The 25,947-nt window shown below is 46.9% G+C and overlaps 1 protein-coding gene and 1 pseudogene across 1 annotated transcript; both read right to left on the bottom strand.

Moving 5' to 3' along the window:
• Positions 1 to 1,558: 1,558 nt before the first annotated feature.
• F10 (coagulation factor X) lies at positions 1,559 to 25,031 on the bottom strand. Its single transcript, XM_054565878.1, has 8 exons — positions 24,896 to 25,031; positions 17,866 to 18,026; positions 13,328 to 13,352; positions 12,281 to 12,394; positions 10,424 to 10,555; positions 8,150 to 8,400; positions 4,898 to 5,015; positions 1,559 to 3,677 (listed from the first exon to the last, which is right to left on the bottom strand). The coding sequence occupies exons 1-8, from the start codon at positions 24,963 to 24,965 to the stop codon at positions 3,082 to 3,084; spliced, it is 1,467 nt and encodes a 488-aa protein (XP_054421853.1). The 5' UTR covers positions 24,966 to 25,031; the 3' UTR covers positions 1,559 to 3,081.
• LOC129064744 (lysine--tRNA ligase-like) lies at positions 15,737 to 17,112 on the bottom strand (annotated as a pseudogene).
• Positions 25,032 to 25,947: the final 916 nt, after the last annotated feature.

The following is a 25,947-nucleotide window of genomic DNA, read 5'->3' as shown; positions in this document are numbered from 1 at the left end:
TTGTATCTCTCTCCTTCTCTCTCTCTCTCTCTCTCTCTCTCTCTTTCTCCTCTCCTCTCTTCTCTACACCCCCACAGGCAGGGGATTCCCTTCTGTTGAGGGGCATCTGATGGGACCCTCCTGCGGCATCCTCTCTCACTGCGTCTTGTTTCTTTCAATCTATTAATGTAGTTCCCGGATGTTTTGGGGCTTTTGGCACTGACGTTTTGGGAGCACCTGCGCCTTTGTCAGCCGGGTTTGTCCAACTGGCCTCTTGCAGTTAGACTCAGGGGGAACCTTGCATCTGTGATGTGTGACCTTCCTATTGCACTGTGTCAAGAAAGGCACACCTGGTAGCACATCTGGTCACGTGGATGAATGCGTACAGCACAATTTGCCCCTATAAAGCTACCCTGTCCTGTTAGTAATTAAAAAATCATTTCTGGGGGGATGCTCTGAGACTGTAAAATCTTGTTTCTCAATGACTTTTCCATCGGGGTTTTGGTGTTCCTCAGTGGCGCGCCTCAATCAGTGGGTGACTCCTGTGGTGGCTGTAGCAGCAGGGGTCCTGCTAAAGTGGAAATGTAAACCATCCGGTTCCCGGTTAGGTGGCTCCATCCCAATGGGGACAAGGAGCAGCCACTCCACCACCACAGTCCCATTGCTCCTCCTGCTAGAAGGCCTCTGTCTTCGCGACGTGCCTGCAGCAGGGCCTCAGGGCCGGACAGACCCTCCCAGTGAGCCGGCAGGCCCTGCTCGTGTCGTGGAAGGTCACTTGTGTTCCTGTGAACCTCCCACGACTGCCAGCTTTGAAGCAGCAGCGCTGGGCCTGGCCACTGTGTAGCTGACTTGTGTTCTCTTGCTTCCTAACTCACGCTCAGCTGGGCCTCGCCGTCCCTTCAAACCTCACATCACCGTCCAGAGCCCCCTCCATGTTTCTAGGCATGTGCTCCCAGGGTGTCCCCTTCATTCTTCTACCCTCAGGAACCGAGCATGCATGTGTAGAGGTGGCAGTGCCCGGGGAGAAGGTGGTTTTATTGTAGTGTTGTAACCTCCCCCATTCTCTGAGGGGAAAGACATCAAACCCTTATTTTGTCGCCCTCGTTGGTTCCCCACCCTTGGCTTCCTGCTGATCTCTGTGCCCCTCAGATAACTTCCCCAAGGCAGCTCTGGTGGCAGCAGGTAAGGAACGTCCCTCTGCACACAAGCCTTGGCCCATGTCTGGGTTAACACGTAGATGAGGCAGCTTCATTAGCCCCGTTTCCCGTGCAGACGGAGATCCTCAGAGGCGGCGCTGCATTGTCCCCGGGCAAACAGGGACGAGCAGTGCTGGAGTTGCCTCACCTGTGAGTCCCAGGCCAGGGCCCTGCCCACTGCATCCACCTGCATCGCTTCCCCATGTTTCCTCTAGAACCTCACTGTGTTGAATCTGTTTCTGGATGGGGAGCTAAGCAGACCCATGGAGGCGGTGGAGGCCCCTCCCACCCTTCTCTCTGTTGTGCCTCAGTTTCCCTTCCTCTCTGATACATGCCTGAGCTCCATGGCCAATAATAGTGGCCGACAGTGAGAGATCAAGTGGTAACAGCAAAGGTAAGTTTTATTGGTGAATCTTCCCTGGAGTTCTCTCTGGACCCCAAACAACTTTTGACTTCCAGAAACAGGATCCCAAGTCTGGGGTTTGCCTTGGGACAGAGACCAGTCAACAGCATCGGAAACTCTCCACCCAATAACACAACGGTCTCCTGCCAGCTGAGGCCTTTGCTCCAGGGAGGGCCTGGGGAGCGTGCTTGGCAGCGGCTCATTCTGAGGAAAGTCGAGGCAGGCAAGAGGGGAATGTCACCCTCAGCTTTTCCTGCTCTTTCAGGTTGTTTCTGGGAAACTGCATCCTTGTCAATATTAGTTTTTCTAACCGTCCACTGTCTTTTGTTTGTAAAACACTCTAACCTTGCAATAGCTCCTGTTTACAAAAAGGGAAAAAAAGCCACTGACATTTTGGTAGTTTTTGTAGGGGGACTTTGAAACTTTGCTTAGCAAAGTTACGCAAAATGCAAACTCTATAGGGACATTAGGAACACACTGGTCTGGTCTGAGCTGACCTTTTTCGTTTTCTAAAATGTTTGGTGTTCATGACCATTTAAGTCGAGGGCCTGGAGCCGGCATGGACAGCACTCAGATGGGAAAGGAACTGGCGTTCAGACATGACCCAGGCTAAGAGGGGGCAGCCCTCCCTCAGCTCCAAGCAACACACACTGCACACGCCGGGGCTGCCCCCAGAGCCGTAGGAACCTAGGGGGCCCATGCTCACCCCACGGACCCTGATTTAAATGCTCTGTGCTGTGGCCTGGGTGAAGGACTCCAGAGTCTCCTGGTCTGGGGGCAGATGGTTCCTAGTGGGCATGGAAGTTGCTCAGGTGACTGTGGCTGGGTAGGCCCAGGCTTGGGCGCATTTGGAAAGTGCCCAGGTGATTCTAGCATGAAGCCAGGTGGTAAAATGTCCCCACCAATGAGAAGCTTTCAGGGCCCTCCTTTACCAGGCAGCCCGCCTTTCACAGGAAGTCCCCGGAGGATATGTTTCCACCATTGACTTATCCCGGAAGGTGAACGACAGGGGTAGGGGAGCTGTGCTGGCACACTTGGGGAACCCCCACCCCGACCCCAGGGTGAGGCCGCCCACTCGGGGTCTGGCCATGACCCTTGCTGTGCCTTCTCTCTGTGCTCCCAGAACCTTGGCCATTTATTCTCAAGTGTTGTGAGTGTGGTTGGCCGAGATGGCAGGTTAGGTCGATCAGAAACAGAAAAACGTGCCATGAATGGAAAAGGCTCCCTCACGGTTTTGAGCAGAGGAGTCATCCTGGGGCGTCCTATAAAATATAACAGTTCCAGGAGGAATCTTCCGACCTGGTAAGGGAAAAGTGGATCTAGTGTTCCAAATGAACATTTCATTTCCCACTTCAATAGAGCAAGAGCAAAATTAGGATAAGGAACCAATGCAGATCGAATCATCGCAGATAGGAAACTTACTCCAGGATTCATCCTGTTCAGAATGGCAAGTGTTAAGACAAAACAAGACACCAGTGGCTGCCAGTGGGTCTTTGGGTGGGATCACTCTAATGAGGGGGACAATGTAGGGACCTCCTGCTCACTCTGGGCCCTGGTCTTGGCTTTCATGGACCTATTGATCCACTTGAGGAAGTTGGTAACTTTGGTGTAGATCCCAAACTTTCCTTTCTGTGCACATCCCTCTCCCCAGCTGACGATGCCAGTGACAAAGTAGGTGTCTTTGAACTGGGTGACATGAGGACCCCCACTATCCCCCTGGCAGGCATCCTCGGGGTTCGAGTCATAGCCAGCGCAGAACATGTTGTGGGTGATGGTGAATTTGGTGGACAGCTTGCACGTGTTCCTGTCCACATAGGGCACCTCCAACATTTTGAGGGTGGTGGACAAGCGGCCTTTCTCGTAGGTGCGCCCGAAGCCACTCACGATGCCTGATTTCTGTGTCATGAGCATTGACTCAGCCCAATCCTTCTCAGGCAGGCAAGCAGGGGCCACGTTCTTGCGGAATGTGATGGGCGTCTTCAGCTTGAGGACGGCGATGTCACAGTCATAGGTATTCTTGTCAAACTTGTTGTGCTTTATGATCACCGCCACCTCGTGCATCATCTCGTTGCCATCTTCTTTTTCTGTGTTCCGATCACCTGGGACATGGGGAGAGCGGGACAGTGTTAGCTCAGCCTGGGCCATGCACTCCCAGGGGGGTTACTTTTTAAAGTAGCTACTTTTTTTCCTGATTAAAAAATGGCATATGGTCACTAGAAAATTTGAAAAACATACGAAATCATAAAGAGATGAATAAAAATGGCCTTCAATTTCTCTACCTAGGGGCAACTATTCATCACATTTTGCTGTTTGCTCAGTACCTCGAAGACTTTCAGTTCATTCTTTGACAGATATTTCCTGAGTATGTGTTATGTGCCAGGGACACGCGGGAGCTGAAGATCTTTTTCCAGACCCATGCTGTCTAGTGCGCCACCACCAGCCACTGGGGTAACTGGGCACTTGAAATGTGGCTGGTCTGAATGGAGATGTGCTGTGCGTGTCCAATTTCAGACTTAGAAAGAAAAAAAGTATTCAAAGGAGCTCATAAATACTTTTATAATTGATTACATACTGAAATGATAATATTTTGGATATATTGGGTAAAATAAGATATGTTACTAAAATTAATTTTCGCCTGCAAACTTAAAAAATATATAATCAAAATTTAATGTAAGTAGAAAATTAAAATTACGTATGTGGCTCACATTTTGTGGCTTGCATCACACAGCTCTGGAGTCTGGTGGAGGAGGGCAGACGTGACGAAATAATCCCACAGACAAAAATGTGAGAGGTGGAGAGACTCGGTGTTTCGGTCCTTGAAGGGGGGCCTTGCCAGAGGAAAGGCCATGGAGAGGAGCCCCCCCTGCTGGGCACAGACACCAGATGCCTCAGGAGGACCATGAGGGAGGAGCACTGAGCTGGCTCAGGGAAGGCCACCGCCATCGCTTCCTAGGCCTCCCAAGACTCCTCATTTTCCTCCTGCTCCCCACTCTCCATCTTAATCCCCCCCCCCCTTGTCCTCTTCCCCCTCCTTCCTCCCATCTACCTCTCTATCCTCTTCTCCCTTGCCCCGCCCCGCTCCCTTCTCCTCCCCCTCCTTTTCCTCCCTTCTTCCTATTTCCCTCCTCCCCCTACTCCTCTTCCTCTCCCTCCTACTTCTGGCCCTCCTCTTCCTCCTCTGGGAAACTCCCCCCTACCCCCAGCCTGAATTCCAGTAATTTGATCTGTTTCCAACAAATCTGATCCGTTCTAATGGTCTCCGAAAATATGAAGTGACAGTGGGCCCTGAAGGGCAGCTGAGAGTGTTGGCGCCACTTACCTACCATCACCTTGAATCTCTTGGCTTGGAGAAGGCAGTGAGCAGCAGTGAGGACATAGAACCTGTTCAGGATGGTGCCTCCGCAAAAGCCCACGTTCTCCTCGTTGATGAGCAGAGCCTGTGAAGAGAATACCAGAGCCAAACAAGCTGAGTCTGACTTTCTGAGAAGAGGAATTTGGAACCTTTAATTCAAGTCTTCCTCTCCATTGCGCCCGTCTGGCCTCGGGCATCCTCCCCGCCAGCTGGTGTCTAGTTGAGCCTCTCCCTGGTCCTGCTCTCCCTCTCTGCTGCCCCTTCCCATGCGAGAACTGTGGGGTCTCCAGACTAGAATGCAAGGCCCAAGCCAGCGCACCCGCTGTGCCCACCAGCCCACTTAGGCCGTGGCCCAGCACGGCCAGTCCCGCAGACCTTCTGACCACCCACCCCACACCTGTTCCACTGGCGTTCGGTCCAGCGCCCTGGCACATTCTGCAAGAGGTGGCTCATGGTTGACCCCATGGCACCTTCCCAGCTCTTCCCAAACCTCTTCCTGATTCCATAGCACAGATGTGGGCAGCACCTCACGCCTTCTGGTCTTTGCTTCACCTACCAGCCAATGGATTGACTTAATCATTCACGCCACAGACATTTGTTGGGGCCCTACTAAGTGGCAAGTGCTAACCACTGAGTAGGGCTCTGTCACGACTTACCTACCTCCTTTTCCTCCTGCACTACAAACCCACTCTGACAACGATTAGTCTTCTATTTCTTCTGGGTCTGTCATAGCACTCTCTAAAGAGTCACACACAGAAAAATAATTTTCACTGTGATAAAAATCCTTATTGTCTATGTGGTTAGGAATTATATACCCCCGACCAGTCTGTGGAGAAAATGCTTGCCTATACTCGCATGACTTCTGGGCTCTAGAACAGTTCCACTATTCAAGCCAGTCTCCCACAGCCCATGGAAGCCGCCATCAAGGTTAATTTCAGGGGAATCCATGTGGCTACTTCTGCAGCGGATTTCACACTGATCCGGAATTTGGGAGTGAGGAGTACTCCACTTGGGAATGAGCATTGACGGAGCAAGTGAAAGGCTCTACAAACAGGCAGTTCTCTTATTCCCCTCCCCCCAAAGAACCAGGCTTGCAAATCTACAGATGGAACATTTTTGTTTGTTTGCTTTTTCCTTTCTCTTGGGAATTCCATGTCCTCTAAGCAACAGTTATTGGCTGGGGATATGTGTAGGTTAAAGAAACAATTAACATGAAGTCCTAAAAGTATTTTTGAAGATGTTCCTGACTGGTATGCAGTACAGCTGCCTCTTGACTTACAATGGGGCTGCATCCCAATAAATCCATCGTGAGGTGAAAATATCATCAGTTGAAAATGCATTTAATACACCTAACATACTAAATATCATAGCTTAGCCTAGCCAACCTTATATGTGCTCAAAACAGCCCTGGCTGATGTGGCATAGTGGGTTGACTGCTGGCCTGCGGACAGAAAGGTCTCAGGTTTGAATCCCAATCAGGGTACCTGCGTGGGTTGCAGGCCAGGTACCTGGTTGGGGGCATGTGAGAGGTAACCAATTGATGTTTCTCTGACACCTCAACGTTTCTCTCCCTCTCCTTCTCTCTCCCTTCTCCTCTCTCTAAAAATAAATTAAAACAAAACAAAACAACCAATGCCTGCTCAAAACATAATAGCCAAAAACACTGGCAACACAGTTCACTGTGAAGTATCAGTTGTAGTATCACTTGTTTACCCTCCTGATCTCCGCTGACTGGGAGCTTTGGCTCACTGCCCAGCATCATGAGACAGTATCATACGGCATATTGCTAGTCCTGGAAAGATCCACATGTATCACTTTCACACCATTGTAAAGTCGAACAGTTGTAGGTTGAACAATCAAATCAGGAACCCACTATAATGGTTTTCTGCCCTTTTGGGGGGCGAGGGGTAATTTATCAACTCATAATCCAACTTGGGTAATGAGTGAGGGCATCAGTCTTTCTAAGATGTGGACACTGCCTGTTACTGTTAAAGATGGAGATGAGGCAACTTGCCAAGACTGGAACCAGGAGAGCAAGACCCATGGATGCCCACAGACCCATCAAGGGAGTCTCCGGTGAGGATCCTTCTGCCCGAGTGCCCTTCCCTGTCCTCTCTGCCTGTGGAGTCCCATCTAAAGCCTCTGTCAGAGCTCTGAGTCGGACACCTCCACCCCGTGGGGAGCTTGTCCTATTCATCCCAGTGGAACTTCATTTTACTCCGACTGGTGCTGCTTTCATAGCCTTTATCACATATCAACTTGAATTGTGGTCATTCGGGTGCATCTTACCTCCCAGACCTAGATGGCCACATGTCAGAAAAGTAGCTCTGATGATTTCGTAGCCTACATACACAACCCCCAATTCTGGGCTTGACATATAAGTTCTCCATAAATATGTGTGGGATGAATGATGACTAGATGTTGAAATGTCCTCCCTTGGGCTCTTCACACTTCAGGCAAATGCACACCTGTCGTGTACCTTGGAGCTAAGGGTGAGCTGAGTTAATTTCTAAAGGTTGTTGGTGGTTCTGGGATTATTACTAGTAGGAGAAACCATTTTAGCTTTGGGCACTAAAAACGTATGGTCCAAGTGAGGATTGCCAGATAAAATAGAGGACATCTAGTTAAATTTGAATAAAATAAATAGTAAGTAATTTTTTTGTATAATAAATATGTCCCACGTAATACCTGTTATATACTTATATTAAAAATTATTCATTGTTTATGTGAAATATAAATTTAAGTGGAAGCCCTATTGTTATTTGCTAAATCTGGCAACCTGAGTCCAAATGAAACCTAAAGTAGAATTTAGGTGTTTAAATAATAAATAAATTAACCCAATTAGAAATGGAACAAGGAGAGCAAATCTTTCTGCGAGCAAGCAGAGGCCCCACCCACCGTCGGGGAGCCGCCCTCCACCTGCTCAGCAAACCTTCGGCCGCAGCCGGCGCCCCATCTCTCCTTCTCCTGCAGGTAGAGATTTTAGGACTGAAATCCTGGGCGCACAAACAGGAATGGGCAGCAGGGGTGGCAGAGTGTGACAAGGGCCCAGCTTCTCATCTCAGGTGCCTTCAGCATCTCAGCAGCAGAGCCCGCAGTCCACTGAGGATCCACACATGTGCCGGGCAGCAGGAGCCCGGGCCTCGGGGCTGCGCCCGCCCGCAGCGCCCAGCCAGGCCGGGACCCCCACGGTTAACGCGGCCGCGCGCTCCGCAGTACCTGCCAGGGGCACTCGCCGTCCTTGCACTCCCTCCCTCCCACTATCCGGGTGAGGCTGCTCTCATCCGCCAACGCGCTGGCCTCCGTGGTGTTCAAGTCCAGCAGATCGAAAGGGCTCACGGTGGGACCCAGGTCTTCAGGGTCGTACACGTCCAGCGTGACTGTTTCGGGGGACTCCTCGCTGCTGGGGGCGGTCTGAGCCACCGACCTTTTCTTCCGTGCCAGAGTGGGCCTCCCACAGGGAAAAGGCTCTTAAAAAAAAAGAAAAGGCCAGGGGCTTCAGCAAAGAGAACGTCTCCTTACACATCGCATATAGTCCACTATGCGGCAGGCGGAGTCGGGGAGGCCAGAGGGGGCCCAACTTCCACGTTAATGGGGTGAGACGGCTCCAAAATGCAGGTGGGGAAGAGTGACTAGCGTGCTCGGTAACGGGGAGGGGGTGTGAGGGACTTTTGCGGGGTGGCGTGCTCTGTGTCTTGATCGGGTTGGGTCACAGGGTGGATGCAAATGTCACCATTCAGGGAACGTGCACTTCACATCAGGGTACTCCACTGTGTGTCATTTTACCTAAACGACAGAGCTGTGGACACAGACCTCTGGGGTTGAGCAGTATGCCGAGGCATTGAAGGGGAGGTCTGCCATCTGCTTGGAAATGTGTCAAAATAATAAAGCAGCTTGTGATGGACAGAGGATAGGCAGGTGATGAAGCAAGCAGAATGAGATGTTAACGGTAGAACCCAGGTAGGGGCATAGGGATGCTCACTGCCAAATCACTGCTCTGTGTCTGAAAGTGCTCATGAAATGTTTTTTTTTTTAAAGTGTTCTGGGGGAAAGGGACAGCATGTGCAAACAACCTGAAGCATAAAAAGGAGCACTACACCATGGCTTTGCATGATAATGTCTAAAAATGATAGCTGTCCTTAAAAGCACCAAGCACAGGGGAGGTGCCAGGAAAACGAGGAAACGTCCTTTCTGTGCTGCCACCAACTAGGGAACTGAAGCAGAGAGAGGGACCGAAGCAGGACAGAAGCAGGGGGAGGCGTGGAGGGCCATGTGGAAACGGACAGCCTCCCTCTGCCGCCTTGTGTTTGTCTAAGAGCAGAGAGGCCAAGCTGAGTCCTTTTTAGTGGTTGCGGGAGCTCCTGTGGGACCTGAGGGACCCTCCCCCGGCCCCCGCCCCCCCACCCCCCACCAGGCTCTGGCAAATGTGTGAGTGGGAGATAGAGTTCTTTACCCTCTGATTTGCTGGTTCTGTGTTAATGTTTGTATTCACTGCTTTTTGAAATTCCACATTAAGAAGTAGTTTACTTGATTTTATTTTCAAACATCAAACTTTATTATATTAATTTGTAATCATTCCTGGAATTTAAACAAAATTTCCATGCATGTCTACCCTCCATTTTTGAACCAGCTTGAAATCTCATTATCAATAGACATGTAAATGGCATTGTCTTACTTGTTGAGAGAGCTGATGTTGCACAATCCTAGTCTTCCTGGACTGTCCCTGCCTCCTGGGGGGGTGGGGCCTGGGACTCTGCACTTCCAATCCCCCCACCTCAGTTGATGCCAAAGCTATTGGTCAGTCAGGGGACCACGCTTTGAGGAGCAAGTTGGGGTTGCTGTGAGATTAAGCTAAGAGAAAGGGGTGGCCTCTCAGAGCCGTTGGCCCGAGGCTGGCCTTGCACCTAAGGAGGAGCCTCCTACAGCGTGAGACCTGGACTCTCTCACCCCAGAGGCCTGCACATCTCTTAGCCTCTGAACAGGTCATGCCCTCTGTGAGTTTCTTGGTCAGACTCACGGTATCTGGCTTTTATCAAGAAAAAGAAAAATAATAAATTTGATGAACACGAGGGCCCACACAACTTAAATTAGTTCTTGAGGGTCCTCGGCGGCCCTTCTGGCCCCTGCACCCTCTGCCCAAGTCCCCAGCTCCCACAGTCAGGCCTGCAGTGCCTCTCACCAGCCTGTGCTCCCACCTTGGTCCACTGAGCCTCCCGCCCTACCCGGGGCTATGAAACACGCCTTCCTCACACCCGGTACAGAGCTAGGGTTTGCAATGAGCCAGGCACCAAGCAAGGTGCCCTCCACGCCTTACTTTCCACATTCATAAGCACTGAGGTAATACCATTGGACCCATTTTTCAGAAGCTCCCAGAGACAGTGTGTCTCTTTCCAAACCTTGTGGTCCACTCAGGATGCTGCCCTGCTCACCAGCACTAGCCCTGGCCTCTCTGAGTCAGGGGGCCGTGGTGGGGCAGCCCCATGATCCTCCTACCTGTGGAGATGCAGGACTTGCCGTTGTCACTCAGGATGTACCCACTGGCGCAGGAACAGACCACGGAGTTCTGCTGTTCGCTGCAGAACTGCTCGCACTCCCCATTATCCAGGCTGCAGAATTTTCGCGTGGCTGTAGGAGAAGCAGGTAGGCTGTCAGGACAGGCTGGGGAAAATGAGACTGCAGCCAGCTGGGAGGAAGGACAGTAACCCCAGGGGGACATACACCCCCTTATGAACCCTACAGCGGGCCACCTGGCTAGAACAAAGGGCCAGAGCCTTGTGGTGGACACATACGAGATGGTTCAGGTAGGACAGACAGCGCTGAGCAGGCTGGAGGCATGAGGGAACCGTGCCTCTGTGTGAGCTCTTCTCACGGCCCCTCTGCCTCGCCAGGCCATTTGGGGAAACCATGAGTGTCTGCCGGGCCCTGGGCACCAACTTCCAGAAGGTTCTTAAGTAATCTGAGCATGTCTAGTGAGGGTCCTGGAGGTTGGAAGGGTCTAAGTTCAGCCCTAAAAAGGCACATGGGTCCTGACAGGCATGGATGGGCCGCCCACAGGAGGGCAGGTTCCGGCACCGGGTGCTCAGCAGGAGCCTTTCAGAAGGGTCGGAGGCCCATCCACTCTGAGGCTAGAGGACTCCCAGGTCCTAAGGGCCTCAGGGGCTGGGGTCCAGGCTCCAGCGCGGCAGGACAGAGAAGCAGGCAGTGCACGCCCTGGGTCAGGGCAACCTGAGTTCTAGACTGGCCCTTCCATCACGCATATGATTTGGGCAAGTTGTTGAAACCCACGGGCCTCAGTTTCTTCACTGGTAAAGTGGCAGAGGTCATACCACCTCACAGGATAACCCGCACAGGCCATGTGACTCTCTTGGCACAGTGCCCACGTGGAGCTGTTTTGGGACCTCCAGGCTGTTCAGCAGCTCTGAATTCAGCCAGCATCACCCAGCGGCTCCCAGTGCACCCTGGCCATCCAATTCCAAAGTCGCATCGGTGATGCCACCCTGGCAACTTAAACTCGCATGTGGGTTTTGATGAAAAAAACAATAATAGTGCAAAGATCAACATTAATGAAACTTTAGAGAACATTCCCAATGGGCCGGGGTCAGTCAAAAGGCGTGCGGGAGCGGTAGCTCTGGACTTGGGGTGGAATGATGGTGCACAACTGATATTCCCATCGGGGAAGATTTCAAAGTAATCCAATCCAAACGCATTCTCAAGATTGTAAATTAAGTAATTTAAAAGAAATGCAGATTTTTCTCTTTAGGGAAAACTTGTCTAATACTAACCTAATTTGTATTTTATTTTTATTTCATTTATTTTCCATATTAGGAAAACTCTTAGTGACTCTTCCATGTAGGATTAACTAAATGTTTCAAATGTTTATAATTGGGCAATCCCGAACACTTAGTATTGACATTTCCACTAACACATGGAAGGGAAAGGTGGTGACTTAGAATCATTGCCCGAGACCACAAGAAATGTAAGTCACAGAGACGAGGGAGACATTCTGCTCCAAGGGGAAGAAACTCAGTCCTCATTTCCATGTTAATGGGCCACATGCTTCATGATTGTTCAAAGAAGTCACTGTGTGCCTTATTGTGCTCCACAATGGAATGGATTGGAGAACATGTTGGGAGCATTTACTGTATTTTCTCCTGCTCCTCCTCCTTCTTTTTTTTATTATTATTATTATTATTTACTGTTACTACAGTGGCCCATCATAATGGAGCACAGACTCTAATAAATCAGAAGTGACATGAGATTGTTCTCTTGGACATTTCAGCTTTTCCCCTTTCCTGCCTTTGAATATGTGGGTAACTCTGACTTGACAGCACACCAAGAGGAGAAACTCACATAATTCACAGTTTTTGCCTTCAAAGCCTTCCAAACAGGTGCACGTGTATTCCCCGAGGCCGTCTTTACACTTGCCCTCGTTCAGGCAAGGACTGCTTTCACACTGGTCGCCGTCTGCAAAGAAAGGGTTTTGGAAACCAAAGCTTGCAGGCAATTTCTGCCATCCTGGAAATGACTTTGCTGTGTGGATCTTGGCACACATTTTTCAGATAACATGAGTGAACTTCAAGTTCTTCCTGTTTCCCTGTAAACAGTTTCTCCTATCTCAACTTCGTGTTATCCCCACCTTTTGTGGCTAAGTGTACGCGATGCTCTTATCTAAGCGAATTGTTAACTGAAGTTTCCAGTTTTTGCTGAAATGTTTGACAGTATTTTTACATCACAGTGAGGAACTCCGGGCTGGTGACCACGTGGGAGCAGCTGGCAGGACGGAGGATATGTGAGCACCTGACACTGTGGGCTGAGCATTTTAACAAGAGGGATGTTAGGGTTCCTCTTTCCAAACGCTCTGGGGGTAAAATGAGAATGCAGAGACAGCTGCTCGGCACTAACACGGGACCTCACACTTCTTGGTGCATTTGTACAATCTAATTTAGAAGTAAGTCCAAGAGTGATTTTGAGACATTTGAGTGCTGTTACCAGAATAAAGACACTAGTCATGATTTATACCATTTCAGGTGTTATAAACATAAAATCGAGGTGGCTACCCTATCGGAGGACCCAACCTTTCTGTCTCTATTTTTTTTTACCTAATATAGTTGGATTTAAAAAATTGTCTCTGAATTTGGTATTCTTAAATGAGAATAAACTGATTTAAATCTATATTTAAGTAACAAAATGAGAATTAGCATAAAGTTATTATTAAAAAAACTGCTTTTACAATAGACATTATGAAAATACTCGGAAGGGAAAAGTGTTAAATAAGTAAGATTTAAACAGGAGCAGAAATGCAATTCAGGAAGTATTTTCAAAATTCAAATACAATTTCTCCCAATTTAAATATCCTAATGAACCCATCACTTAAGATTAAAAGAGAAAACATCTCACCTTTGTATTTATTCCAGAATTCATTCTAAAAGGAAAAAAAGATTTTAAAGTACATTAGGGAAAACACAGGCATTTTACACTAATAACAACCATAACTTAATAACTCAGCCTAAATAGGATATTTTCCCAAACAGAAGTCATTTTCTGGAACAAATTGCTCTAGAACTGTTCAATCTAAAAGGGAAAGGTTTTCAGATCTTCTGCATCTATAGAAGTGTGGCTTCATTTACCATCTCTGCTGACTGTTGAAAATTTATTTCATATTTACCAAAAAATGGGTTGTACCAGAAATGGCTTTCCCTGTTTGCTGTTCCAGTGAGTTTTCAGTTGAAGTACTTGGTTCAAAGATTTCAACAAAGGATTGAATTTTATTGGTGAATAATCATGGTAATTTAACATATGATAATTAGTAATTAAAACAAAGTATCAAGAGCCTATATTACACTAAAAATGTTCATAGTATTAATTTTTTTTTTCTGTCTGAAGTAGGTTGAATAGTATCTTCTCAACCCCCCAAATTCAGGTGTAATCTCACAATGTGATCTTAATTGTAAATAAGGTCTTTGCAGGTGTAATTAATGTATCGATTGAAATGAGCTCATACTGGAGTAGGGTGGACCCTAAATCCTTGACCATGTCCTTGTAAGAGACAGAAGGGACACGCAGAGACAGTCAGAGAGAAGGCCGTGTGAAGATGGAAGCAGAGATTGGAGAGATGGAATCACAAGCCAAGGAATGCCAAGGACGCTGGCAGCCACCAGGTGCGAGGGGGGAGGGGCGGCTGAAGTAGATTCTCCCTCAGATCTCCCAGAAGAAACAAACCCTGATGACGCCTTAATGTCAAACTTGTAGTCGCCAGAACTAAGGGAATGAATTTTTAAAGCACCCAGTGTGAGGTTTTATTTGGCCTTTTTTTCCCCAAATGCCTTAAGGTAGAAGTTTCAGGTATCAATTTGAGACATTTCTTCCTTTTCAATAAAAACATTTAATACTATAAATTCCCCTATAAGCTATTGTTAGCTGCGTCTCACAGATTTTATATGTTGTATATTCATTTTTGTTCAGCTGAACATATTTTCTAATTTCCTTTGAGACTTTCTCTTTGATGCACATATTATTTAGAAGTGTGTTGTTTAATTTCCACATACTGGTAATTTTTCTTGTTATTGATTTTTGGTTAATTTCATTATGATCAGATAACATTTTACATTATTTCAATCTTTTAAATTTGTTAAGATGTGTTTTATGACACAGGATATGGTCTATCTTGTAGAAAGTTCCATGAGTGCTTGACAAGAAAGTGTATTCTACTGTCGTTGGGAATTCTAGGAATATCAATTAGATTCAAGTCAAGTGATCTGGAGAACTGGAGTGGAAAAAATGACAAACTCACAATTCTATGATTCTTTGACATCTAGTCTCCTTCAATGCACTGCTTCTATTTACATTTGAGTCCTCGAATAGCTGTCCCATGCAGTCTGTCCAGGTTTTATAGCTATATTCAGTGAGAGACAGGGTAGAGTATGGTTTCTTTATATTACTTGGAACCAGAACTTGTCGATAAACTTTGGTCCAGTAATCCTTCTCTGGAGCAGCTATTCTTAGAAGATAATCCAGAAGAAATATATGTATGTATGTTTTCATAATAACAAAATAAAAATAACTGACATAGCCAAAATATGAGAAAACTATATGTGTTGGTACAATAAAACATAATATAGCTCTGTAAAATTTTGAGTATGGTAGCTACATAGAAGTGAGGAAGAGTGGGAAATGATGCCAAGAACTTGGACTGGCATTACAGTTACTTTTATTATTTTAAAAAACTATATATGTGCATGTGAATTACAGGACCATTTAAAAATGAAAATAGTTCTTGAAATTATGAGTAACTTTTTGAAAGAGACAAAGCATTTATTTGGTAGTGAGTAAAAATGAATTCTCAATTCCTCTCCTCTCTTGTGGTGGCTGCAGTGAACACTGGTAGTCAACGGGATAGAAGAAACGTACAAGAATCCCTCGCAGACCTTGGTCTTTGGCAGAGATACAAAGATGTCTGAGTCACACAAGTTAACAATTACTGTTTTCTAGACAGAGGTGCCAATTGTGTTTTCCAATGTATTGGTGCTCCCTACACTTTCCTACTATCTCCAGGTAGTAAGCGAGTACTTCTTTAATGTTACTGGAGTCTGAGAAACAGTGATGTCGTTAGTGCCTGGGCTGCAGCCAGCTGCGGGTGTTCCGTGGAAGTATAGAGGTTGTCGTTTATGAACACAGCCTCCTCCTCATCAGTGGCTTCGGCCTGTTCTCTCTTTCCTTCCGATCCCCACCCCACACTCCCTTCCTTCCTTTACACTTTTATGAGTTTATTTGAAGCAAAACTGATGATAGTTGCCAGGAAGCAAGATCTCAAATGCTTTGCTCTTGTTCCTGCTCTGTCAAACTATTTAACTCATTGCAGGTGCTGCGTACTTCTGTCTTCATGACCAATAGCTCAGAGTGCTTGGTGAGACCCAGAGTGGACCATCTGGCCAAAGATCTTATTATCTTTGGGTGGTCATAGATGAATGTGGAATTGGGGCAACTCACTTTCAGCAACTCTCTTACAAGATTATCAAAGAGTCTGGCTGTGGTCTGAGGTGGAAGACATCCAATAGCTTCTGATACACAGGTATTATCAAGAATTTTTTTAGTTTCTTCAGCTCTGGAGAGGTTAGTTTCTGGCAGCCTCTGGCAGGTTAGTTTCTCCCACAGCTTTCTCAAGTTCTTCTATTATGCTGGCTCTTTGAAGAACGGGGTGAAGTCAACCTCATGGGTTTGCTCTTCTCGGTCATTGGAATGGTGGGTGATCTTGTCTGCAATATGCTTCACCATCCCTGATATAATTTCTGTGATTTCACAAGATCATAATAATCTGCAGAGGCCATGTAAAACTCACAGGTGGCAAATTAAAGTCAAATCGTCTGGAACTGGTATCTAATTTCACAAACTTGGTCAATACCACTGACCACCAGCATCTTATGGTAGAATTCCGGAGCAATTCATATATGTCAGTTCATGTGCAGATTATTGTGCTAGGTGATGAAAAGCTTGGCCACAGCTCCCCTTGGGATAACATGCATCCTAGGAATTTCAATGTCTAGGAATCCCAGCTTACCCCCAAAATGCTTATATATGTGATGTTCTTAGTGTGGATGATAGATTTCTTCTTCACAAAGGTGTTCGAGTTCAAGGCCAAGTATCTCCAGTGATATTGTGTTTCTTGTCTTTGAGGCCACAGTGAGAAGGAGGTGACACATGTGAACAAGGAGACAGTGGTGTGATTTTGTGGAGAATGAGCCTCAGCAAACCTTTTTGTTTTCTTCAGGATTGTCCCGAACTCCAATTATGTCTCCCAAGGTAGTCAATTATTGATATGAATAAATTCTTCTTGTGATTTAAAATCCTTGAATTGGCCATGGCTTGCAATTCGACCTGATCTCTGAGGACACAGAAGATGATCTTCCCCCAGAAGTTCTTTTGGCATGGATCCTATGTGCCTCCTTAAGGTGATGTTTGTCAGGCGGTCCCCAGGTGCAGCAAGTGAGTGGGTCTACATGGAACCTGTGTGATGGCGGATCTCCGCAGGGCTCAGCATCTGGTGGATGCTTAACTGTGGCCCTGCAGTGTGGATGAGGGTCGGCTGCCAGTGGTGTGGTAGTGGCAGCAGTAGCCTGATCTAGCTGTCTTTCTAGCCTGAGCTCCTGCTTGGCCTCCTTCTCTGGGAACTTCTTTTCAGCTTTCATGCATCTTCAGTTCATTCTTGCCCAGTTTCATGTGCCACCACTGACTGTCATCTCACCTCTGCATGGTGGCCATCTTTCCCCACCACGGTGGGTGAGGCTCATTAGCAATTTCCAGGGAACGGACGAGGCCCTGCCTATTCTAGGGGTGAAGAGGAGGGTGCTTTGGAACTGCCACCTTTTTTGCTATGTAGGCACGGTGTTGGGTCTCATGGCCCGCCATCTGTCATGTGCCTGCGTGTCCATCACTCTGAAGGATGCAGCTCAGGTGCCAGACATCAAATATGGCTGCGGCCATGGACTTGGGCAAAAACACAATGGGTTCCATGTCTCTTTCTCTCATATCGTGTGTGTGTGTGTGTGTGTGTGTGTGTGTGTGTGTGACCTGTTATGTTTTAGAATTGATTTAACTATACCTTCAGAAATTCTCCTAACTCACTGTGACTGATTTGGGCCATACCTTTCTCTCAGTTTCCTACCCACGCAACTTGTTGATGTGCCTCACGTGGTGGATGTAGAAACAGGAACCAATGGCATTGTGAGAGAGAGAAGGAGATGGTCTCCCCACTCCCTACACCAGAAAGTCTCCCCCGAGCCGTTCTCTCCTGGCTGAGGCCACAGCACATAAGGACATGTGGTGGGGGCTCAGCATGGGCTAAACTGACAGCCTCCAAAAGAGGGATAACTGGGACCAGAAAACATCCCCATCTGGGCCCAGCGTAGTTCACAACTGATCTCTGTCTCACCAACACTTACCGTCTTCTCCAAGTCCTCAAAGATTTCTCGGGCTTCTTCGTAGGAGCAAGTCTCTTCTAAACACTCTCTTTCAAGGTTTCCTTTCTTCAACTCTTCTAAAAATGAGTTTGCCCTCCGGGCCCTTTGCAGGAAAGTCTTGGCATGTTCTGGGTTAATGAACACTAGAAGACATGGAACGACAAAAGGTACCTTATCAAATTACCTGCTCTGCCCCCAGCCTGTAGTATTATGTCGTCTTTATTCTGCAAAAGGCTGAAAGCACCTTCTTCATGCACTAAGGCAGTTGGGAAGGAAATGCCCATCTTCCTCACGACTCTTTCTTGAGTTACAGAATAAGACACCCGTTCTAGACCACACGCGCCATTCTCTGGAGAAGTAAACACATCCCTTCCAATCAACTTATCATTCTCCCTGCACCTTCACACCCAACTTTAGGGTGGTCAACCCAAACCCTCTTTCTTGAACTCTCCCTTTTCAGAGTGGCTCCAGTTCACTGTCATCCCTGCACCCCCCACCCCAGGGTACTCCCCTCTGTGCTTTGGCTCAGGCTGTACTCCTCCATTCCCATCCTCAGCCTGAACCTCACCCGCCCTTCCAGTTCTCAGCTCTGAACTAGGTGGGGGGTTGTGATACTGTTTTGATTGCAATCTACAATTAAAGGCATGATTTATATCAAGTCCGAGGACTCACGTACACGCAATTAAAACAGAAGTTTCAAGAAGTAGTATTTACTATTATTTTCTACAAAATAGTACTTAATACAAAATTTTCTACTTGATTCTGTTCTGTTTCATTAAAAAATAAAACCCTGAGACTTCCAGTCAAGATGGTGGTATAGGTAAATACAGCTCACCATCTCACACAACCATGTCAAAAACGCAACTAAACTATGAAACAACCAACATTCAGAACCATCAGAAATCGAGCTGAATGGAAGTCCTACAACTACAGAATTAAAGAAAAAGAAAACACATAAAGGCTGGTAGGAGGGGTGGAGAACACAGAATGGGCTGGTCCCACACCAGCATGTGGCAGATAAAAATTGGGAGGGATATCTCAGGAATGAGGGGTCCCAGCTCCACACCAGGACCCCTAGTCCAGGGTTCCAGTGCCAGGATGTTAAATCTCCATAATGTCTGGCTGTAAAAATTAGTGGGGATTAAGGCTGTGGAAGACAGAGACTCCTGAAATTCCCAGGCAGTTTCTGTTAAAGGGCCGGTGCACAGACTTACTCAGACTCACTCCCTCTGAGCTCTAGTGCTGGGGCAGCAGATTGAAAGACATCAGAAATGTACAGGGAGGAATGAATTGTCCAGCATCAGGGTGAGAGCTGGGGGGCAACTTTCTCCCAGACAGAAGTGCTGGCAGAGACCATTTTTCCTTTTTGGAGGCTTCCCCCTCCGTCCACAGAGCCACAGAGTCAGCAGGCAGGCACCATATCTGATACACCATCAACCTGGCTCACGCCGTTTGCCCCATCCTGGTGATTCCCCAAGGTTCTACCCTACCCAACTTCTGGGACCACCTAAACTGTTTTCAGTGGCTTTTCCATATGAATGGCTTGTCTTGGCCCACGCTTCATATTTTGCTAAGTTCTCTGAAACAAGCATCATCTGACTTCAGCAAGCTCCATACTTCTTGCTAAGGTGCCCCAGGCCATGCACTAGCAGCAGCAAGTCTTGGTTCAAAGCTTGGCCTCTTCTGGGTACCTCCATGCCCAGCACAAGTAGCAGCCACCTGCAGATCACTTTGTAGCTAATGGTGTGTGACCCTGGATGGAACACAGGCAGTGACTAACCTTAGATGTGCCAATAGCAGTCAAGGCTCAACTACAAGAGGAGGGTGCACACAGCCCATACAGTAAGTGTACCTTGAGTACCCAGCTTGGGTAATAGGCAAGGCTGTGCCACTGGACCCTGCATGATGCCTACTACATTAAGCCATTCTATCAAGCCAAGTAGATATAGTAGCCCTACCTACTGTATTTTGCCATGTATCATAGGTATTTTTTTGCCCCAATTTTTTTTATTCATCATTTTATGGTCGTGGTTTTGAAATGTATTTTGTCTGATATAAGTATTGCTATCCCAGCTTTTTTTTTCCCCTGTCCATTTGCTTGGAATAATTTTTTCAACCTCTTTACTTTCAGTCTCTGTAGGTCCTTTGTTCTGAGGTAGGTCTCTTGTAGGCAGCATATGTGTAGGTCATGTTTCCTAATCCATTCTGCTACCCTATGTCTTTTGATTGGAGCATTTAATCCATTTATATTTAAAGTTATTATTGATAGGTACATATTCATTTTTCCCCTTTGTACCTGTGTTTCTCTCTTTCTCACTCTTTTTCTTCATCTTCTTAAAGCAAACCCTTTAGCATATCTTTCAGTGCTGGTTTGGTGGAGGTGTACTCTTTTAGCCTTCTTTTATCTGGGAAACTCTTTATTTCGCCTTCCATTTTAATTGAGAGCCTTGCTGGGTAAAGCAGTCTTGATTGCAGGCCTTTGCTTTTCATTACTTGGAATATTTCTTGCCATTCCCTTCTGGCTTGTCGTGTTTCTGTTGAGGAGTCAGCTGCTAGCCGTACCGGGGCTCCTTTGTATGTTACTACCTGTTTCTCCCTTGCTGCCTCTAGGATTCTCTGTTTGTCTTTGTTGTTTGCCATTTTAATTATGACGTATCTTGGAGTGGGCCTCATTGGGTTCCTCTTGAATGGGACCCTCTGTGTTTCCTGGACTTGTGTGACTTTTTCTTTCCTCAAATTAGGGAAGTTTTCCATCATTACTTTTTCAAACAGGTTCTCTATCCCTTCCTCCTCTTCTTCTCCTTCCGGTATCACTATTATACAGATGTTATTACGTTTCAGGTTGTCCTGCATTTCCCTAAACACCTCTCCATTCTTTTTGAGTCTTTTTTCATTTTCTTGCTCTTTCTGGGAGCTTTTTTCAATCTTGTCCTCCAGCTCACTAATTCAATTCTCTGCTTCCTCCAGCCTGCTTTTGATTCCTTCTACTGTGTTCTTTGATTCAGAAATGGTATTCTTCATTTGCTCCTGTCTCTTATTGATAGTTTCTGTGTCCTTTTTCATGCTGATATAGTTTGTAGTAAGTTCTTCATAGTTTCCCTGTTGCTTTTGGTAATTCCCTCTGAGCTCACTGAGCTCATTGAGTTTCCTTAGAACCATTGTTTTGAACTCAGTATCTGATAGTTTACTTGCCTCTATTTCATTTAGTTCTCTTTTGGGGGATTCCTCCTTTCCCTTCAACTTGGGGTTGTTTCTTTGTCTTCCCATTATTTGTGAGACTCTTCTTTTTTGCTTCTGCTTCTTAAATTGATCTGTCTTGATTTCCTGACTTTGTGGTGTGAACTTCTATAGTGGGAGACTGCTGTTTTTTCTTTCCAGATCTGCATCTGATGATGTCAGATGTTGACTCCGTCTGACCTTAGGCAGTCCGTTCGAGACTTCCAGGAATCTACTGTCTGTGGCTGTCTCCTTCAGTTATTAATCTAGTCACTATGCATTCAGCAGTCAGGCTTAGACATCACAGAGTGGAGCAGAGTCCTGCCTAAGGGCAGGGTTATTGGGTCCTTTCACACTGATGCCACTCAGGGGTACGATCTGCCTGAGCAAGATAGCTGCTGCTGCATGGGGGAGGAGTCAGCACTGGGATCCTGTGAGCTATTCTCTCAGATGTCTCCCCAAAGCTTCCTTCCCCAGTCTCTCTTCAGGCGTCTCCAGCCCTCTCTCCCCCCACCTTTGCTGGAGCCCAGGGTAAGTGGCTGCAAATAAACATTTATGCATTGGCCCTTTAAGCGGCTCCTTGCATCTCCAGCTGCCAGTCTCTGGCAGACAGCAACCCTGTGGCTTTTCGCAGCTGGGTGTTTTCTGTGTACTTTTTGGGCTCTGGTGCTGAAGGCTGAGGATCCCTACTTATGGTTTAGACCCCACTCTTCTCAGGGGGTTCCAACTGGCCGTTTAAATATCCTTCTCACACTGCTACCCGTGGGCGCCCAGTCAGCCTTCTCGTCTCCACTGTCCTCCTTACCAGTCAGGTTGTGCTAAAGCTGATTCTTCTGTCTGTCCAAGGTTATCTTTTGCCCAAATTTTTGAGGGAAAAATAAGGGTATGCATTATACATGGGTATACTGTCTATATACCATGAGCAAAATAATGGGTATAATAATCCTGTGTACAATGCACACAAAAACATGGGTGTGCATTATACACGACAAAATATGGTAATTAGAAACAAACACAAGGAGGCTGCCAAACTGAGAAGACAAAGAAACATGGCCCAATTGAAAGAACATAACAAAACTCCAGAAAAGGAGCTAAACAAAATGGAGAAAACAATCTATCCAATGCAGAGTTCAAAATGCTGGTTACAAGGATGCTCAAGGAACTTCATGAGGACCTCAATAGCATAAAAAATATCTAGTCAGAAATGAAGGATACACTAACTGGAATAAAGAACAATCTATAGAGAATCAATAGTAGAGTAGATGAAGCTGAAAATCAAATCAGCAACATGGAACATAAGGAAGCAAAAACAATCAATCAGAACAGCAAGAAGAAGAAAAAATAAAAAAATGAGGATAGTGTAATGAGCTTCTGGGACAGCTTCAAGAGGTTCAACATTAACATCGAAGAAGTGCCAGAAGGAGAGGAAAGAGAGCAAGAAATTAGAAATTTATTTGAAAAAATAATGAAGAAAAGTTTCCTAACTTGGTGAGGGAAATAGACATACAAGTATAGCAAGTTCCAAACAAGATGGGCCCGAAATGGCTCACACCAAGACACATCATAATTAAAATGCCAAATGTTAAATACAAAGAGAGAACCTTAAAAGTAGCAAGAGAAAAGCTATTAGTTACCTCCAAGGGAACCCCCATTAGACTGTCAGCTGATTTCTCAAAAGGAACTTCACAGGCTAGAAGAGATTGGCAAGAAATTTTCAAAGTCATGAAAAGCAAGGACCTACAAGCAAGATTACTCTACTCAGCAAAGTTATCATTTTGAATTGAAGAACAGATAAAGAGTTTCCCAGGCAAGAAAAAGCTAAAGGAGTTCATCACCACCCAGCATTATATGTAATGTTAAAGGATCTTCTTTAAGTGAAGAAGAAAATCACAAATATAAACAATAAAATGGCAATAAATACATATCTATCAAGAACTGAAGATAAAAACAAAATGAATAAGTAAGCACAACAGAAACAGAATCATAAGTACAGAGAATGTTTTGGTGGTTGCCAGATGAAAAAGGTGAAGGGATTAAAAAGTACAAATTGGTAGTTTCAGAATAGTCATGGGAATGTAAAGCACAGCAGAGAGAACAGAGTAGCCAAAGAACATACATGCGGTACCCATGGACGTGGACAAACAACGTGGGGGTCTCTTGAGGGAGTGGGAGAGGGCTGGATGGAGGGACACAAAAGGAGAAAAACTGGAACAACTGTGAAAGCATAACTAACAAAATATAATTTTTAAAACTCATTCATTGATTTCATGACTCACAGGTGACTCATGACCTGTCAATTCAAGCGTCTTGGGTCAGAGAATCTCTGGATCCACCCTATGGTATCTATCTGCAGCTGAATAGTCCCACCTCTCTGCCTGAGTCTTATCTCTCATTCACTCACTCCTTTTCTTCTTTCCATTGTGATACAGGAGAACCTCAGATTCCTTTCTTTGCCCTCTGCACTCTGCTCTCTTTTTTCCACTGAAGAATTTAGTTTCATGTAATAAATACTTTCCAAGTTGATTTTTCTAGTCCCAACTTTCTTAGCTCTGTTTTCAACTCTCTCATCATGATGGATGTCTTCCCTCATCTCAGAACTCCACACTCCCCATGTCCAAAACTAAAAACAAACGAAAGTGCTGCAGAATCAAGAAGCCTTGAATTTCAAATACATCTTGGTAAGCCTACTACTCAATATTGGCAAATGGGAATTACAATTCATACTTATTTCTTAGACTTGTTTTAAAGACTGTATGTTACTCCTAGTGTTCAGTTTGGTACACATTATGTGCCCAATGAAGGTTAGTGTCATTTCTACCTCAAATTCCTTTCCAAATTCCTCATTTCTCTTAGTGACATCAATACTATCCAACAGCATCAGGTTCAAACCTGGTATTTTTGTGTGACCTTCCCCCACCTCTCCTACTATCTGCTGCAATATCAAGTGCCTGCTTTGAAATAAAATCCACACATTGTTTTCTCCCTTCCATCATTTCCCTACATGGGTGTCTTCCCTGTTCTGTTTTCCTCTTTCACTTTTCACCACTTTCTCATCTCCCACAGACCTGGGTCTGTGCCTTAGTGCTCCTGTCCTTGCACTCAACTCAGAATGCAGACAAATCCCTGGGGTGATACCACCTCTGCTCTTTCCTCTGACTTTGTTCTGCATCTCTCCTAGCTGAGCCTTTTCTCTTTGGACAGACCCCGGGGTCCCGGAAAGTCCAGACACTCCCATCTGTCCAGCCTTGTGTTGGGCAGCCCCTTCCCCTGGTTGAGCCATTCTGAGGACGGGGACACCAGCTTCTCCCTCATTCTCTTCCCTGCCATGGAAACTCATCTCTGCCTGTGACCCCCTCACCCTCTTTTCCCCCAGCTCACCTTGGCAGGGAAAGGGAACTTCTCTCTGTCTCTGCCTGCCATTTCTCTCTTCTCTCCCTCTCTTCCACCATCTCCCTCCCTCTCTGTTCTCTCTCTCGCTCTCTCTCTGTCTTTGTCTCTGTCTTCCGGTCTGTTTGTCTCTGTCTGTTTGTCTCTCTCGCTCTTTCTTTGTCCATGTGTTTCTATCTGTCTTTATGACCTCTGACCCATTGTCCGACTCTCTACCCACAGGGAGGCACACCTGGCCCTAAGCTACCTTGGCTGAGACCACCAAGCCCAGCTGCCCCATGTCAGCCCTTAACAGGGGATCAGCACCCACCATCCACACTGTGGATGTCCAAGAGCGTCATCCCAGTTCCCCACCTCTCTCCTCCTCCCTGAGGCCACCTTTCCAGTCTGCAGGTTGAGGGGCACTTACCACTTCCCGCTGGCAACAGGAGGCTGGCCAGTGAGGCACTGAACAGGATGAGGTGCAGCGGGCTGGCCATGGTGTGGCCTAGGACAGCGTCTCTGTCCCCACTGTGATAGACCTCAGGGCAAGGTTCACCCACCCTGGCTTAGAGGGTGGATGATTGTCCTTCTGCTTATCACAGCCTTCTGATTGGAGCCTGCGCCAGAGCGGGGTGAGGGACAGGGGCTGGCAATTATGCTGGGGGCATTGTCACCTGGCCTGCGCAGCCTTGGGGAGGTCCCACGGGAGCCTTGTTGGTAAAGGTATGCAGTGGGGCCTGCTTTGGGCATAGGAACTTTTTGTTCTAAGAAAATAAAAATGTGATTTTATGGTTTTCAGATGTTTACGTATGGCTCTCATTTCAACCTTACAATCACAATATAAGCTAAGTATCACTTCCCTCATCTTTTCTCTGGAACAGAAAATTGAGGCTTAGAGAGACGTGAAGCACCTGTGCTACAGGTGGGATATGAACACAGGACTTTCCACTTATGTGTCCTGCTTTTTCCTCCATCTGACCTGGTCCTTCTGCTCACAGGCCTCTCTCTCTCCAGGTGGTATCAGGGGGTACCCACAAAGGGCCTCTAGCACAGAGGGTCCTGGTGCCTGCACATCATCAGCATGTTAGGCTTGCACCCACACCCCCCAAGTTCAGGGGTTCTGGGAGGCAGAGCTTGTCTTGTGACCCTCCCATGCCATATGACATCTTGTGCCCAGGCCCCTACACATACTTCTGGAAGGATACCCCCGCCTGGCGTGCCTGGAGGAGGCTGCTCTTCTGAAGCCCCAAAAGACCTGTTGACTAGAAGACAAGCTGGCTTGAGGTCGGTGCACTTCTCAGCCCCATGGCAAAGCCATGGAGGCACATGGCTTCTTTTGACAACACCTTTGCCTCACATAATCTATGGGGCTGGGTGCGGGGTGGAGAATGAGCCCTGAGTCAGAGGCCTGACAGTGTAGTCCATTTCTCACGCAAGTGCAGCTCAACGCAGGTCACCTGGGAGAGCACTCAGAGGGTG

The sequence above is a fragment of the Pteronotus mesoamericanus genome, unplaced genomic scaffold (genome assembly GCF_021234165.1).
Source record: "Pteronotus mesoamericanus isolate MK-2021 breed Mesoamerican mustached bat unplaced genomic scaffold, CSHL_Meso_final contig_169, whole genome shotgun sequence".
Lineage (NCBI taxonomy): Eukaryota > Metazoa > Chordata > Mammalia > Chiroptera > Mormoopidae > Pteronotus > Pteronotus mesoamericanus.
This window is presented reverse-complemented; position numbering and strand designations above follow the sequence as displayed.

Bases quoted from the DNA above. Each gene is read 5' to 3' on its own strand.
- F10 (XM_054565878.1), bottom strand. From the start codon at position 24,965: ATGGCCAGCCCGCTGCACCTCATCCTGTTCAGTGCCTCACTGGCCAGC. The intron at 12,395-13,327 runs GTGAGATGTTTT...CTTTCTTTGCAG, and splicing joins ATTCTGGAATAAATACAAAG to ACGGCGACCAGTGTGAAAGC. The intron at 10,556-12,280 runs GTGAGTTTCTCC...CTTCTCCTACAG, and splicing joins AGGCAAAAACTGTGAATTAT to CCACGCGAAAATTCTGCAGC.